The sequence below is a fragment of the Callospermophilus lateralis genome, chromosome 9, assembly GCF_048772815.1.
Source record: "Callospermophilus lateralis isolate mCalLat2 chromosome 9, mCalLat2.hap1, whole genome shotgun sequence".
Lineage (NCBI taxonomy): Eukaryota > Metazoa > Chordata > Mammalia > Rodentia > Sciuridae > Callospermophilus > Callospermophilus lateralis.
In genome coordinates this window covers 6,276,188-6,292,391 of record NC_135313.1, presented here as the reverse complement: position 1 = coordinate 6,292,391, position 16,204 = coordinate 6,276,188, and the positions used below count along the sequence as shown (strand labels likewise).

Below are 16,204 nucleotides of genomic sequence, written 5' to 3'. Positions count from 1 at the left end.
TGACCTTTATTTAGAAGCCATTAAACACAAATGATCACACATAAACTCATAAGGAAAGAATTGTGTAAGTTGTGCCCTCATGGTACAATGCAAAAATGTGAAAATATGAACTAAAGTTTTAATAGAACAACTTTATAACTTTTTGAGGGAAAAACATTCCAAAGTAAATCTTGGGTCAAAGAGTAAATAAAATTTTGTTTATACTACCCTAGAGCAAAAGGAAATAAAAATAAGGATGGTCACTCTTGTACTGCTCAGAATAAGAAAACAGTGGCCATTAATCAAAATATCTATTAATGGGTGAACATTTAAAAAATGAAGATATATCTTAGCAGTTCAAAGAATAAAACAGATTTATATGTCGTATTAGATGTTTAAAATATTTTAAGTGAACTTAAAAAGGTCTAGTATGTGCATGAGGCATGATACACACAAAGTGAGTTCTTCATTCCTTTATGTACCCTGGCATGTGCTCTGGGAGGACATCTCTATTGATAAGCATATGTCAGGTCATCTCAGTGCCTTCTATATAAGGGAGGTGGTGATCAGCAGAGACTTTTAACCCCCTGAAGTTCAAAAACTGGGATTAAATTTATGGTTAGTTGTATGTGTTTACAGGTTATTTAGAAAACAATGCCAATGATAACACAATAGTTAAAGCATGGGTGACGGGGATAAAGCTATATTCAAAGAAAACTGCAGCCTTAAAGGCTTTCCTTAAGGGACAAAAACAAAAGAACATTCATCTTAACTGTGTTCCAGGCAGGGGACCCGAACTTAAGGGCTTTGGAGGAAAGCAAGGAGGCCAGCAGTGGGGTAGGGGCTAGAGTTTTGAAAACAAAACAGTAAATCACTCAATTTCCTTATAAAAATGGACCCTGGGAGGTTCAAGGCTAGAAGCAAGGAGATCAGTTAAGAACCTGTGGAACAGTGCAGATGAGTGACAGTGGTGTGCTCGACAGGGACACAGCGGTAGAGGGAGCGAGATGTGGCCAGATCTTAGCAGCATTCTGATGGCAGAACCAACAGAAGGTCCTGAAAAACTGGATGTGAAGTAAGACAAGGAGAATCAAGGGGGCATAAAGGTTTTGGCCAGAGCAAATAGGAAATTGGAGCTGCCATTAGCTGAAGAAGAGAAAAACATGTGTGGAGGACATTTCAGGAGGCCAGGAGTCCTGCTGGGGATGTGCTCTAGTTTGGATTTCAGACAGCCTAGGTGGCATTTGGATGCTCTGGGGCTAGAGGGGCTCAGTCCAAGAATATCTGTAGCAGAATGCTCAAAAGGCAAGGGGGAGAGGGGGAAAGAACAAGCTGAGAAAGGTGGGCTGGTGGACTGGAAGGAAAACCTGAAGAGCTTTAACTTCTTAGTTCATTAACTTCCCAGAAGACAGACAAAAACTCCTAGTAGAGCCAGCAACAGCGTGGAGTGCTGGGAGCAGACAGGATGCACACAGCAGGGTGAGAACAGACTAGATGCTCATGGATGGGCGCAGCAGTGAGGGGGCCCCCTGAAGCCTGAGGAAGAGCTACATGGAACCCCAGTGGGGCTGAGAGAGCACAGGAAGAAAAGGATGTGTGTCACTCTTCAGAATAGTTTTGTGGTTTCTTTGAAATGAAAAAATACACGTTAATAAAGGCCAATAAAAGCTGGATGTGGTTGCACATGCCTGTAATCCCAGTCACTCCAGAGGCTGAGGCAGGAGGATCCCAAGTTCAAAAGAGCCTCAGCAACAGAGTGAGACTTTGTCTCAAAATAAAAAATAAAAAGGGCTGGGAATGTGGCTCAGTGATTAAGCACCCTGGGTTCAATCCCCAGTACCTACGTACAGACACATTGACAAACAAAAGGCCAATGAAAAATTTGGAACATATTTACAGTCTAGAATAAGGGTAAAAAATGTTTTATCATGGAAAATTTCAACTGCATGAAGAGACTAGTAAAATGACCCTCCTCAAGTAACCATGATTTCAACTATTGCCATGTCCAGTCTTGTTTACATCCACCTCCTGTCCTCCCCCAGATTCTTCTTCTTCTTCTTCTTCTTTTTTTTTTTTTTTGGTACTAGGGACTGAAGCCTAGGGTGCTTAACCTCTGAGCCATTTCCCCATTCCTTTTTTTAAAAAATATTTATTTTTTAGTTGTAGGTGGACACAATATCTTTATTTCATTTTTATGTGGTGCTAAGGATTGAACTTAGTGCCTCACGCATGCTACACGAGCGCTCTACCACTGAGCCATAACTGCAGCCCTCCATTCCTTTTTATTTTTTGAGATAGGGTTTCACTAAGTTGCCCAGGCTGGCCTTGAACTTGTGATCCTCCTGTCTCAGCCTTTTGAGCTGCTGGGATTTCAGGTGTGTGCAACTGTGTTCAGTTTCCCTAGATTCTTTAAAAGTAAATGCCACTGTCATTATGTACAATTATAAAGCACCAATAAAAAAAAATGGGGAAAAAATAAAAACAAATGCCTGATAACATATTATTTCCTCTATAGTTAGCATGCATTTCTGAAAGATAAGGATTCTTTTAAAAATATAAACCTTAAGTGATTAACGTCTTAAGAACTTAAAAGTTTTTCAAATTAAGAATTTGTAAATAACAACAAATACCCAGTTCAAATTTCCCTACTTTCTCTTTAGTTATTATAAAGGGTTTTCTTTTGTTGTTGTTTTTGTTTGAACCAAGGTCCAAATAAAATCCACACATTTGCAATGGGGTGCTATTTGTCTGAGCCTCCTTTAGCCTATAGGTACCCTCAGACCCTGCAATTTATTTGTTGAGAAGAGTTTTCCAATCTGGATTCTGCTGGCTGCAGGCCTGTGGTGCATTAAACCTCTCCTATTCCTTATAAACTGGTAGTCAGGCTGGGCATGGTGGTGCACGCATATTGAGACTAGAGGACTACAAGTTCAAGTACAACTTAGCAAGGCCCTAAACGACTTAGTGAGACCCTGTCTCAAAACAAAAATAAAAAGGGCTGGGGATGTGACTCAGTGGTTAAATGCCCCTGGGTTCAATCCCCAGTACAATAAATAAATAAATATGTGGGGTCTGGGGTTGTAGCTCAGTGGTAAAGTGCTCACCTAGCACATGCAAGGCCCTGGGTTCGATTCTCAGCACCACATAAAAATAAATAAAATAAAGGTATTGTGTCCAATTACAACTAAAAAAATATATATATATTAAAAACAATATAAAAATTAAAAAAAATTGGTGGTCAGATCCAGTAGCTCAATAAGACGCATAGGTTGTTTTTTTTAAATATTTTTTTTTGTAGTTGCAGATGGACAAAATGCCTTTATTTTATTTGTTTATTTGTAATGTGGTGCTGAGGATTAAACCCGGTGCCTCACGCATGCTAGGTAAGCACTCTGCCACTGAGCTACAGCCCCAGCCCTTTTTTTTGTTTTGGTAAGGGTATCCTAGAGCTTCTAGAGTGTCTAAGAGCTGTACTTCTTTGGGTTATTCTCAGTGTTTAAAGATCATTGTCTTGATCTATTAATTAGAAATTGAAAAACTGATGCTCTAAAATTCCTTCTTCTTTATTAGCTGGAATATGTTCTATATAGAAAAATATTATCTAGTGAGCCACCTTGAGGTATAATTTACAGAGGAAAAATGAGATAAATGCTTATTTCTCTCCTCTTTTATCCATAGTAGGTACCAATAAATATTTCCTGTTATGGTCATTATGAGCCTGCCCATAGATTTTATGTGTGTGGTATCAAGATTTTACATATGTAGATAGGGAATATATATGAATTTTACATTCATACACAGATAAGGGATGAGGGGTTTTAATTTTTTAAAAAAATCCATTTCTACATATTCCAAATTTCTATAATAATTTTACCTAGTATACACTTTAATTATTATTCTCCCTAATGTTCAAACTGTCTCATCTTTAATGACTAGACTCCTAAGTCTCTTTGATAATTCCAATAAATCTTTATTAGTAGCTTCATTGCTTTCTGTGATGACAACATGTTCCAGGTTTAGCTCACACATTTTGTGACTAGGGCTACAGAACCAGCCCTTAATTCAAGGTGCCTGGTTCCTTTTAGTATGAAATGGTACTTTGCAATCATAATCTGGGTGCTAGGGCTGTTTTGTTTCTAAGCTATGTCAGGGCACAGAGCCAGAAAGAAAACAAAACAAACAAACAATTTTTAAAAAGTAAAAATAGGTGAAGTTTATTCAGACTCTTTTAATTCAAATTTAGGAATAGAGGTTTTTTATTTAACCACACTTATTTTTATCTGTGTCTTTGTTTACAATACCAAAAGTCCCAGTTCTCAATGATACCAATAAAATTATTCATGTTCTATCATACTCATTCATATATATAATTCATATCTGTGTATGTGTCATTATGTGTGTATATAAAGTAAAAACACCAGGGGCTGGGGCTGTAGCTCAGTGGTAGAGCGCTTGCCTTGCACGTGTGAGACACTGGGTTCGATCCCCAGCACCACATAAAAATAAATAAAAAAAGCTATTGTGTCTGTCTACAACTAAAAAAGAAAGGAAAAAAAAAAGTGAAAACACCAGAAGAAAATATACTGAAATGTTAATATTAGTGGGATAAAAAATATGAGAAATTTTGTTTTAATCAATTTCTGCATTCCCCAAATTTCTATAATAAGTATTACTGATATTTAGATAAGGAAAAAAAAAAAAAACAGTAGAAACAATCTTCCTTAAACATCCCAGGTGGCTTGCCAATTAATTTTCAAGCTCTCTGAACCACCCCTCTAGTGAACACACATAATTCTTACAAGTACATTATGTAAACCTCATCTTAGGACCTAGCGCAGGATACCACTCCCCATACCAAATACTGAGTGTCCCAAACCAAAAAGTAAAATTACTTACATCTTTCACAGACAATGTTTCTTCTACTATGACCTCCATCTCTGTCCCAGGTTGAATATTAGTCCCCCAAGCAAAAAACAGGAACAGCTAAGAGCAAGCCAGAAGTATAGATGCAATTTAACCTGAACTTAAAAATCATATGATTGCATTATTCACTTCCCCCAAAAGCCCAGGGCCCATGAAACATTAATAAAAACTCAGTTCTGTGGATATAGCTCAGTGGTAAAGCACTGCCTAGCATGCATGAGTTCATCCCCAGTACTGCAAAGACAAACAAATCAAAATGAAAACCCTCAAGTTACGTAAAAGGAGACTGTGCTGAGACATTTAATGTCATAGGCTGCCCTGATACAGGATATTAACAATAAGGATATCATTATGACTTCTGGGCTATAATAAAAGTTTATTAACTAGGTAGGGCTTCTGGCAACATTACCTGATAGCATTTTACACAGAAAATGAACACTGATAAAGATGAGGGGGAAGGGAGGCTACTATAACTATTACATTATTGCAGAGAGTAATTTTAAATCCAAAATCAATATATTGTATTCCATTAAATAAAAGATGCTGACTGCTAAGACTCGTCATTTTCTGTACCGCTAAAAACAACAACAAAAAACCACACCACAACAATGCCAGCAGAACTGCAGAATGCCACTGACACAGGAGCCTCCTAATTTCATAGATGTTAACACGCGGGGGAAAGTGCATCTTAAACAATAACTCACCTAGCGATATAAAATGCTTCATCATTAATGTTTTTACTCCTCTTAAACATCTATCACAGGCACTATTTCTTTCTTTCTTTCTTTCCTTTCTTTTTTTTTTTTTTTTTTTGTACTAAGGATATAACCCAGGGATGTTTTACTACTGGGCTACATCCTCAGACCTTTTTATTTTTTGAGATAGGGTCTCACTAAATTGTTGAGGCTGGCCTACAAGTGTTATCCTCCTACTTCAGCCTCCCAAGTGGCTGTGATCATAGGTGTGTGCCACCATGCCCAGACAGGCACTATTTCTTCTACTAAGATATCTAGTTCTGGAGCTGGGATTGTGGCTCAGTGGCAAGGTACTGGCCTCGCACATGTGAGGAACTGAGTTAGTTTCTTAGCACCACATAAAAATAAACAAAATAAAGATATTACGTCCATGAATAACTAAAATAAATAAATAAACCCAGCTCTGACCCAAGTCACTCCCAGAGAAATCTGCAGTTACTACACACAATAAACATTAATTGTTTCTTCTGAGAACCACTGGTTGTGGTTTGATTTTCTGACTAAGGATTCCACATATAATAATTCCCAAGATCCCATAGGAAAACTATAAACATACCTCTTGTCAATCCAGGTTCTGACAGCCCTACCCCGCCTTTCTAATTCAACCTTGCCTGTCATGTTTGTCCTCCTGTCAGCTTATCAGGTCCTGCTATTCGCTAGTGTTTAAGGGGGAAGAAAATTAAAGGGGTTGTGACTAGTGGTAAGGTTTTTGAGTTCTTTATATTTTGCATTATTAGGAAGAATGTTATGCTAAGTGAAATAAATCAGAATCAGAAAGTGCAGGATTGAGTATTTTCTCTTATATGCAGAAACTAGAGAGAGAAAGAACGAAAGAAAGAAAAAAAAGGGCTGGGGATATAGCTCAGTTGGTAGCTTGCCTTGCATGCATAAGGCCCTGGGTTTGATTCCCAGCACCAAAAAAAGGAAGGAAAAAAAAAAGGAATTAAAAAGAAACCAAAACAAAAAGGGGAATCTTATACAAATGGAAGGAAGACCAATAGAGTAGAAAAGGATGGAGAGAAAGGGAGGAGGGGAGAACCTGGGAAGCACAGAGGAAGGAAATCTACCTAATTATTATATGTCTATGTATGAACATACCACATGAATCCTGTATGCATGTGTGTCTATATTTATAAATAGTTAAATATGTATAAATATTCATAGTGCACTAATTAAAGTAATAATAACAATAATAGAATAATTAGTAGAGTTCAGCGAGCAGATGGTGAAGGGAAGGGGACAGGGAAAGGGAAGGTAGGTAATAAGACTGACCAAATTATATTATATGCGTGCACCAATTTAAAAAAAAAAAACAAAAACACAAGGGAAACTAATAAAGTGGATTCAGGAGCCCTGGGGGAACCTGACTTGAGTTCAGACTACCTTGATACAGGATATTATCAATAAGGATATCATTATGACTTCTGGGCTATAATAAAAGTTTATTAACTAGGTAGGGCTTCTGGCAACATTACCTGATAGCATTTTACACAGAAAATGAACACTGCCTCCTAATTTTATAGGTGTTAAAAATGCGGGGGAAAGTGCATCTCAGAATTTATGAAACAAAGTGGCTGGAACTCGTGGCCATTCAACCTTAAACATCCCCTTTAAACATAAAATTTTTATAGACAAAGAACCTTATAAATATACTTTCACATAACATTTTTTATTTAAACACAGGAAACTATATGAAGAACAACAAAAAACTTTCAGGTAACACCAGTATTACTGGAGTAGGTTACTAGTTACAAATTCAGAGGGAAGGGGGATACCTAAAGGTATCTTACTGTACCTGAGAGGAAGTTGGTGCTTTTCCAAGACACAGTCCCAAAGAACTCCCCATCTTCACTTCTGCTTCCTTCAAAGTGGAACCATCTGGCACTATAAAGAATTTTGAGAAAATGATGATGTTCTGAATTCCCATGTCTCAGCAAAATATTACATCAAAGTAGATAGTCTTTGAAAATTAAGAAGGTCAAGAAAGAGGCTAGGGTGTAGCTCGGTGGTAGAGTACATGCTTAGCATTAGTGAGGCCCTGGGTTCAATCCTCAGCATCACCACACTAGTAATGAATTTTCACATTACCCCCACCACTCAAGAATATTAAAAAAGAAATAAAAAGTTGTACTTCATGCAAAATAATTACACAGATAGTGGTTATGTTTAATTTTCAATTTTCATACTTTATTATTATCTGTATAATACTAAGAAGTTGAAAGGCAGCTATGAGTATTTAAAACTTATACTTAATGGACTAACTTCTTCCATATTTCAAGTGGCAGTGAGAACCAAATAATGATAGGCTCATCCATAACTAAATCACCAGTCTAATGAAAGGTGTTTGGTGAGAACCAAAGACTCTGTTCCATACTGTATAACAATAAAAGCAGGAATGACCCACTGAAAACTGAAGAAATAAGACTAGAAAGAGATAATGAGATCCAAACCATGACTAAAACAAGAACCAGAGCATCAGAAAGTGTTTCATTTCAGAGAACAAAAATGTTAAGGTTTTCTTAACACATGGATAAGATTCCTTGATGAAAGTAATTTAAGAGTAGCAGGGGGGTTAGGTGTGAGGCTCAGTGGTAGACTGCTTGCCTAGCATGTGCAAGGCTCTGGGTTGAATGCCCATACCACCCTCCACCAGAACAAAAGAAAAAAGAAATAAGCAAAAAAGAGAGCATTAGGTATTGGAAGCCATTGCTTAGGGGAAGACAGAGACAAGGATGGAATGAGTTGATGTCAGCTACCAACAGTGGATGAAAGCTACCAACAAGACTAACCTGGACAAAGGAGCTTCCCGTTTCTATCAATAGGTCTCAAACAGCTGTTCTCAGCTAGAAATAAAAATAAGCATGTTATTCACCAAAGAGAGATGCTCTTTGCTAGTGTTAATTAGCAGAAATCTAAAATAGAATAAAAAACCCAAATTAAAAAAAAAAAAAAAGAACAAAAGACCCCCACATTTGGGCAGCCTTCACTCTGCACAGCAGTTTGGACTATAGAAACACACAATAGAATTGTGCATCCATTTTAATAATCAGTGGAAATGTTCCAATGGGTCTACTACTTAAAAATCTGCCCAAACTTTTAAAACTCTTTGTTGGTTATACATGTAGAGAAAAGAAAAAAAAAATAGCAAAGCTAACACTTATACATTTATTTACAACATCAGAAACTTTTGAGGACTGAAACACTTTGTCTCTGCAGCAGTGCCAGCAGGGCTGGCTCCTCACTGGAGAGCACAGAGAAACCCCAAGAAGGCAGCTTGCTGGGTATATGATGAGAAAACAGAAGAGTGGACTGCAGTGAGGTCCAGGGTGAGCAGCGGTCAGGTTATGCAGGTTCCCGTGGGCTGCGTTGAGGAATTGACCTATGTGCAAGGGAAGCACGACAGGGCCCTGAGCACAGGAGTGACAAAGTCAGCTCACAGGTTTAAGAGAATCACTTGCTACATGAGCAAGAGTAGAAGGGGGAGACCAGCTACAGGACAAGGTAACGAAGCATTCATTTTAATAAAATGTATACTTTTTATGAACTTTACCAAGGTATTATAATTTACCTACAATAAAACATCCATTTTAAGTGTAGAATTCATAGAGTTTGATAAATATATAAACATTCAGCAAAACCAGCAAACCGAGATAAAATCTGTATCACCCCCAAAATTCCCTTGTGTCACACTTCAGTCAATCCCTTGTCTGCCTTCTGTGGCTATGACTTAAATTTTCTTTTTCTAAAATTTCACATTCCTGGAATCATACAGAATGTACTTTTCTTCGTTTACTTTCTTTCATATAATGACTGGAGATTCACACATATTTTGCATGTGACAGAACTTGGAGTTTGCTGCTTTTCAGACATGAATAGCAACCCCACTGACTGGCTATACCACAATTTGTCTATCTAGTCACCTGCTCATGCACATCTGGATTGTGGCCAGTTTTTGGTTATGGACATTTGTCTTTGTAAAAATGTTTAATTTTTCTTCCCATTCACTAGAATGGCTATAATAAAAAGATAACTACAAATATTGGCAAGGGTATGAAGAAATTGCAATACTGACACGCTGCTATTGGGAACGCACAGGTTCGGGCACTTGGGAAAATCATTTGGCAGTTTTCGTAAAAAGTTCAACATAAATTTCCCAGGAGTTCTAATCCTGTGCATCTACCTGAGAGAACTGAAAATAAATAGCCAAAGACTTACATGCAAATGTTTACAGCACTATTCCAAATGTCCATCAACTGGTGAATAAACAAATAAAATGTGGTATGTCCATACAGTTGACCACTAGTCAGCAATAAAAAGAAATAAACTATTTATAAATGCTAAATAATGGGCAAACTTCAAAAATAATATGGTAAGTAAAAGAAGTCACACACAAAGATTGTATGGTTCTATTTGTATGAAATGTCAAGAAAATCAAGTCTGAAGAGATGGAAAGTGGATTAGTCACTGGATACGGGCTCAGAATACAAATGGGTATAAGACATCTTTTTGAGGTGACAGAAATGTTTTAAAATGGAATCGGTAGGGCTCGAGTTGTGACTCAGTGGTAGAGTGCTTGCTTAGCAAGTGCGAGGTCCTGGGTTCGATCTTTAGCACCACATAAAAATAAATAAATAAAATGAAGGTATTGTGCCCAACAACTAAAAGATAAATATTAAAAAAAAACTGAATTGGTGTACAACTCTATTCATTTACTGATAATTACTGAATTACACGTGAGTGAATTTTAGCCAGGTACAATAGTGTATACCTCTCATTCCAGCAACTTTGTAGGCTAAGGCAGAAGAATCATGAGTTTAAGGCTAGCCTCAGCAACTTAGTAATACCCTATCTCAAAATAAAAAATAAAAAGGCTGGGGTAAATAGAGAGCTTCTGGATTCAATTCCTAGCACCAAAAAAAAAAAAAAAAAAAGAAAAGTGAATATTTTGTATATAAATTATATCTCAATAAAGCTGTTAAACATGATGCGGAGTGAATAGTAAGGTCGCAGAATGTTGTATTCAGTATGACAAATCTGTATCCACACATATGTAATTATAATATATGGTACAATATGCATAAATGTTTATATACACACCCAAATCAAAAATACTGGTTGTATCTGGGGAGGGAAGGAGAATAGGTCTGAGAAGGAGAACACAAAGGACTTTATAATGTTTCAAACAAAAACAGATGATAAAATGTTAACATTTGTCCATTTTGGGTGGTAGGTGCATGAGATTTTCCTAAATCATTTTTGTACTTTCCCATATATTTTTCAACAAAAAATCCAAGCTAAATTAAACCATAAACCAAAAGCAAATGTAAATGATTACCTAGATCCTTCATTAATTTTAATTCCTTTATGGCTTTAATTCGAATATCAAACACCACCTAAAATAGAGAAATAAACTAATGACTGTGTATAAGTTGAACAGGAGGAGATGACAATGAAGACCAGCAGCATGTGCACACCTACATCAGCTGAGACATGAACCACCTGGCACATATTTTTCCAACTTGAAAAAAGCTTTTTCCCATTTCTGAAATTCTACAAGATCAATAGCAAAAGCTCAGAATAAATCTTTTTTTAAAAATTTTAAATGTTTAAAATTAGTTCCTTTTAGTCAGAATAGATCTTAGTAATTTTTACTAAAATGGTGCTAACTGGGACAAAAAGGACTAAAGAAACATAGCTGAAAAGCAAGATGCCACTCACCTTTCTGATCAAAGCCAAAAAAAACAAAAACAAAACCAAATGAACAAAAAAAAAAAAAAAAAAAAAAAAAACAACTGGAGGCAATCATCACATTCCAAGGCCCAAAAGCATAAATGACGTAAAAATGCACAATACCTAGTTTAGGCTAATTTCCTGTAGGCCATAAAATGTTGGACATTTAGTGGTAAAACTGATGTTACACACCATCTCCTCTAACCTTCCACCAGTATCTAATATGGGATCAAGAAGAAACAGACTGAAGTAATAAAGGACTTCACCAAAGTCTCCAACTTAGGTTCAGGAACTAGTCTGCTGAGTGTTAGTACCCTGGTCTTGTACTCTCTCTTCTATTGTATCAGCACTGAACCTTAAGAAATTATGAAACTGATGTAAAAGGAAACACCATTCTAGTAAGTTTCTTTTAACTTGTTATAGGAAAAAACCCAAAAAAACCAAAAAATGAAAAACAAAACTATATTGGGACTACATAAGTATAAAAAGAAAATCAGTATCATCTTCTTCAAATGGAAAACTGGAGGGAATTCCTTTTAAGAGTAGTTGGCTTTACATAAAGCAGAGTATAAGGTAGAGCAATTTGAGATAAAAACAAAATCCACAACACAAAAACAAAACACATTTACACATTTACACACGTATCTACCTGATTTTAAAAAATACAGAAAAGACCCTTGAAAAAGCATTTTGTACTCATCAAAACTAGAGGATTCCATGAACTAACTAAATAGGCAATTCCCACATTCTAATTTTAGGCTCTGGAGTTGGGAAGAAAAAAATGGGGGTAGGGGCGGGGGCATGGATGGGGGACGGGAAACAGGACATATTTCCTTGGAATAGACCCATGGCTAGTACAGGGAGGCAATAATTAAGTGTTAAGGGGCTGGGGATGTGGCTCAAGCGGTAGCACGCTCGCCTGGCATGCGTGCGGCCCGGGTTCGATCCTCAGCACCACATACAAACAAAGATGTTGTGTTTGCCAAAAACTAAAAAAATAAATAAATAAATATTAAAAAATTCTCTCTCTCTCTCTTTAAAAAAAAATAATTAAGTGTTAAATATGAAAAAGTTGATTTCTTAAGATTTAGAAGTCTACTGAGAGAACTGTTCTGAAATTTAAACAGTGCTGTCTAAATAAAAATTCTGTTAACTGAAAAACTATCAGTCAAATTTTAATGATGATCTACTCACTGTGTGAATAGTTGCTGATATTTTAACTTGCTTTTCTTCAGATTCTAGCTGGCATAAATTTTTAACCTGGATCCAGTCGATTTCATTCATACCATTCATCCACTTCCCTTCTTTGAGCAACACACTGTAGGTAAAGGTAAAAAGACATTAAAAATGTGTCTTTTCATGGCGCTTTTATAAATCAGAAAATTAATGCTTTTTTTTAGGCACACTTCCAAAACTCTGCATGAATGCCTTAAAGAGACTAGTGAAAGATGATTATATTTTACTGAGTTGTCTCTATAAAAGTTAGCTCTTATTAGGGTAATGTTAGGCAATGATCCATTCAGTCCATAATCTTATAGCTTTCAAATACTCTTTGACTTAAAATTGTGCAAATATTCTGTGTCACAGTTTTCAAGGGGAAATGTTGGAAAGTGCGCATTCAGTTGTTCAATCTTGCCTATACACTGAAAACCCTAGGGGACCTTTGAAAGACTGCCAAGGTCCATACCCTGGGATTCAGATATAACAGGGCAGCCAATACAAGTGAGCAAACTGTCACTGCACAACAGTGCCACATCAGCCACATCACAGGAGTGCTAGACACATTGCATATATTATATATTTGTATTTTCATTTTTTAAGAGTTTTGTTTTTTTTATTATGTTAGTAGTTGGCAGTAGAATATTATGTTCTAACAAATCTTCCTTCAGCCATAAGAAAAAATGAGCCATCAGAAGTCCTTTTTGGGAATTTTATCAGCACCCTAAAACACAATTCTATCCTTTATTTCAATTATTCCACCCTGGGACTCCACCTCAAGTTAGCAATCCTAAATACAACAAAGTTTGAAGTGCAAGATTTTCCCTAGAAGATTACCTTGAAAGCAGAAAATTGGATGCAGTTGTTGCTCCTGCTGCTGCTGAAGATGTTAACTAAAAACATTTAGCACTGTGTGCAAATGCTCTGAGGACTTAGTTCTTTATGACTAAAAAGCTCTCACTAATTATCACCTCTGTTTTATATTAGAAACTGAACAGAGAGAGAGAGATGAAACTACTTGTCCAAGGTCACTGTGGCAATAAGTAGAAAAACTGGGAAGAAACCCAGGCAGCTGGCTCCCAAGTGTTCACCCTCCTGCCCCCCGCATCTTGCTGTCCTATCAGGCACGGAGAGGCAAAGTGTGCTGTTTGCCAGGCACACAAAGATTATTATTAGGTAATCATCAAATGAGGTTTACAAAACATGTACAAACATCGGAAAGAGGAGAAAGCAGGAAAAAACTACAAAACAATCATTATGCTGAAAGATAAAAAACCCTTCAAAACAGTGTTTGAGTTCAGAAGAAAAGGAAAGCTACTGGAGGACATAGTGACTGACGCTGCATCAGGGCTGCTACCTCAGGTCTCCTCTGTGTTCCCTTCCTTACTCTCTAAGTCCTAGTAAATGCAGATCACCGTTATAAATGATTGTATAATAAACTTTCTTGTAAACAAGACTGGGAAACACATGTCTGCAAGACACCTGTTCAAAAGAGTATCAGTGATAAATGTCATATAAAATAAACTCAGTCCACAGGGCTATGCTTGTAGGACACACTGGCCATAGAAATGTATTGGCCCACATGTGGGTAACAAAAGTGACACAGTGCAAACATGACCACAGGGCTTCAGGGGTGATTCTGCAGCTAACTTCTCTAATTGGGCAGCCAAGAGGTTCTTCAGTATCATAAAGAGATGATAAGAAAAAACTAAACTGCCTTACAGGTCTCTCTGAAAAAAATATCCAGGGCTAGGAGTGCAGCTTAGTGGTTGATTGCATGCTTGCCTAGCGTATGGGTGCAGCCCTGGCTTCTAGATGCAGCACCAAAAAACAAAACAACAAAAACAATATAAGACAAAAACCAAAATATTCAAACATAGGGCTGGGGCTCAGTGATAAAGTGCCTGCTCAGCATGTGTGAGGCACTGGGTTCGATTCTCAGCACCACATATAAATGAATAAATTAAATAAAGATTGTCAATTAATATATTAAAAAAAAAATCTGAACATAATTTAGCCAAACTCTTAATACCTTTTTCATGTAGAATTTCACGAATTTTCTGTGAGAAAATTAAAAATAAAATGCCTTTATTTTTTATAACTTATGCTAATCAGAATTCATTTAATAATAATTTGTTTTATAGCCAACTAATTTAGATCACATGTAGGCTATAAAACCAGGAATATCTATATTATTTTTGTTACCATATTTATCAGAAAATCACTTTTCAACATTTTTACCCCTTTAAGTTGCATAAGAAATCCCTATATACAATATTTAGAATATGTCTAGAAATAAACAATTAATTCTTATTATTAAAATAAAGCTTTAGAGTTCTATTGGATGATACATCATTAAAATAACTTAGAAAAATTCTTCCTTTTCATCTTTTACCTCCTATCCTCACTATTAGGAGGCTGAACTAGAATGGAGCTTCCGTTTCTGAGCCCCTGCTCTCTGAATGTCTTCTTCATGTCTTCCTCAGGCACAGCGGTCCAGCTCTCTTCATCTGCAGACCCGGTGCTGTTCACAAGGATGATGCCTGCTGGGATGGCTGCAGCTGTGAACACAGTACCCACTTCTGCATTAGCAGGAAAGACATGTGGTGATTCTATCAGTCGCCCACGCTTCTTGCCTTCACCACTTGACTCCAGATGAAGAATGTTTAACAGCAGAGGCTCACAGTCAATCCCAGTCTCAATCTGGACTCCTCCAACCTGCAACAGTATGAAAAAACCTGGCAGAGTTCGTATTTGTCAAATTAACATCATCACTAGTAATGATATACTACTCTTGTAATAAACAAAACCCCAAACCTCATCTTTTCCCAAGTGAAATAAAATTTTCAATTTTTTTTTTTGTAAGTATCAGAGGAACAACTTAAAATTTTTGTTTAAGAGCTTCTCATATCCATATTTTCTTTCTTAGGAGAGAAATCTGGACTGGAGGTGGAGGTTAATGAGTTTCAGTGGGTGTGAGGAGAAGGCCCAAGGATGCATCTTCTGAGACAGGAAGCTCACTCTCCTCCTCCAAGGCTCCACCTTCCCTAACTCAACACAGCTGGCCAAGCCCTCTGATACCAGCAGATGCTATGCCCGCCCTACTATAGCACTTACGGTGCTGTTCATGCTGTGAGTGCCTAAAGGAAGCTGACTGACCTCAGAATCCAGCATGTGACACACAGCCTGGCACAAGGAAAGTCTCAATAAGTCTCTCTTTGACATGCAACTACCACTGACTGGACTAAAATGTAGGGATATTTCAGGAGTTTTCTAATGTCTAATTGCCTTCACATGTAGTGGATAACATTTCATTACAATGACTTTTAAAAATCCAAAATTATCATTTTTTTTCAGTTATAATTTTTTTTTTTTTTTACCTCCATTCCATTCCATACAAAGATGTCTTCCCCATCAGCAATGTCAACTTCACACAGCGACAGTTCATCTCCTAGAAAGGGTAGTGATATCATTAATCATGATAATCAGAAACGATCTAGCTGAGGAAAGAGCTGGGACATGTAAATATTTTATCATAATATCATTTTTATTTTTACTTTAAAATGCTGTTACATCACTTTGCAAGCATGGTGGCAGGA

The 16,204-nt window shown here is 36.9% G+C and overlaps 1 protein-coding gene across 5 annotated transcripts in view; it reads right to left on the bottom strand.

The window, feature by feature from the left end:
- Usp40 (ubiquitin specific peptidase 40) overlaps positions 1 to 16,204 on the bottom strand; it is a 67,228-nt gene that overhangs the window by 18,378 nt on the left and 32,646 nt on the right. For all 5 annotated transcript variants that reach the window (XM_076865660.2, XM_076865659.2, XM_076865661.2 and 2 more), the window contains 7 exons: positions 15,986 to 16,056; positions 15,001 to 15,323; positions 12,582 to 12,705; positions 10,993 to 11,050; positions 8,447 to 8,500; positions 7,453 to 7,541; positions 4,876 to 4,962 (listed from right to left, as the gene is read on the bottom strand). In XM_076865660.2, coding sequence (XP_076721775.2) covers positions 4,876 to 4,962; positions 7,453 to 7,541; positions 8,447 to 8,500; positions 10,993 to 11,050; positions 12,582 to 12,705; positions 15,001 to 15,323; positions 15,986 to 16,056 — 806 coding nt within the window. The remainder of the gene's footprint in view (positions 1 to 4,875; positions 4,963 to 7,452; positions 7,542 to 8,446; positions 8,501 to 10,992; positions 11,051 to 12,581; positions 12,706 to 15,000; positions 15,324 to 15,985; positions 16,057 to 16,204) is intronic.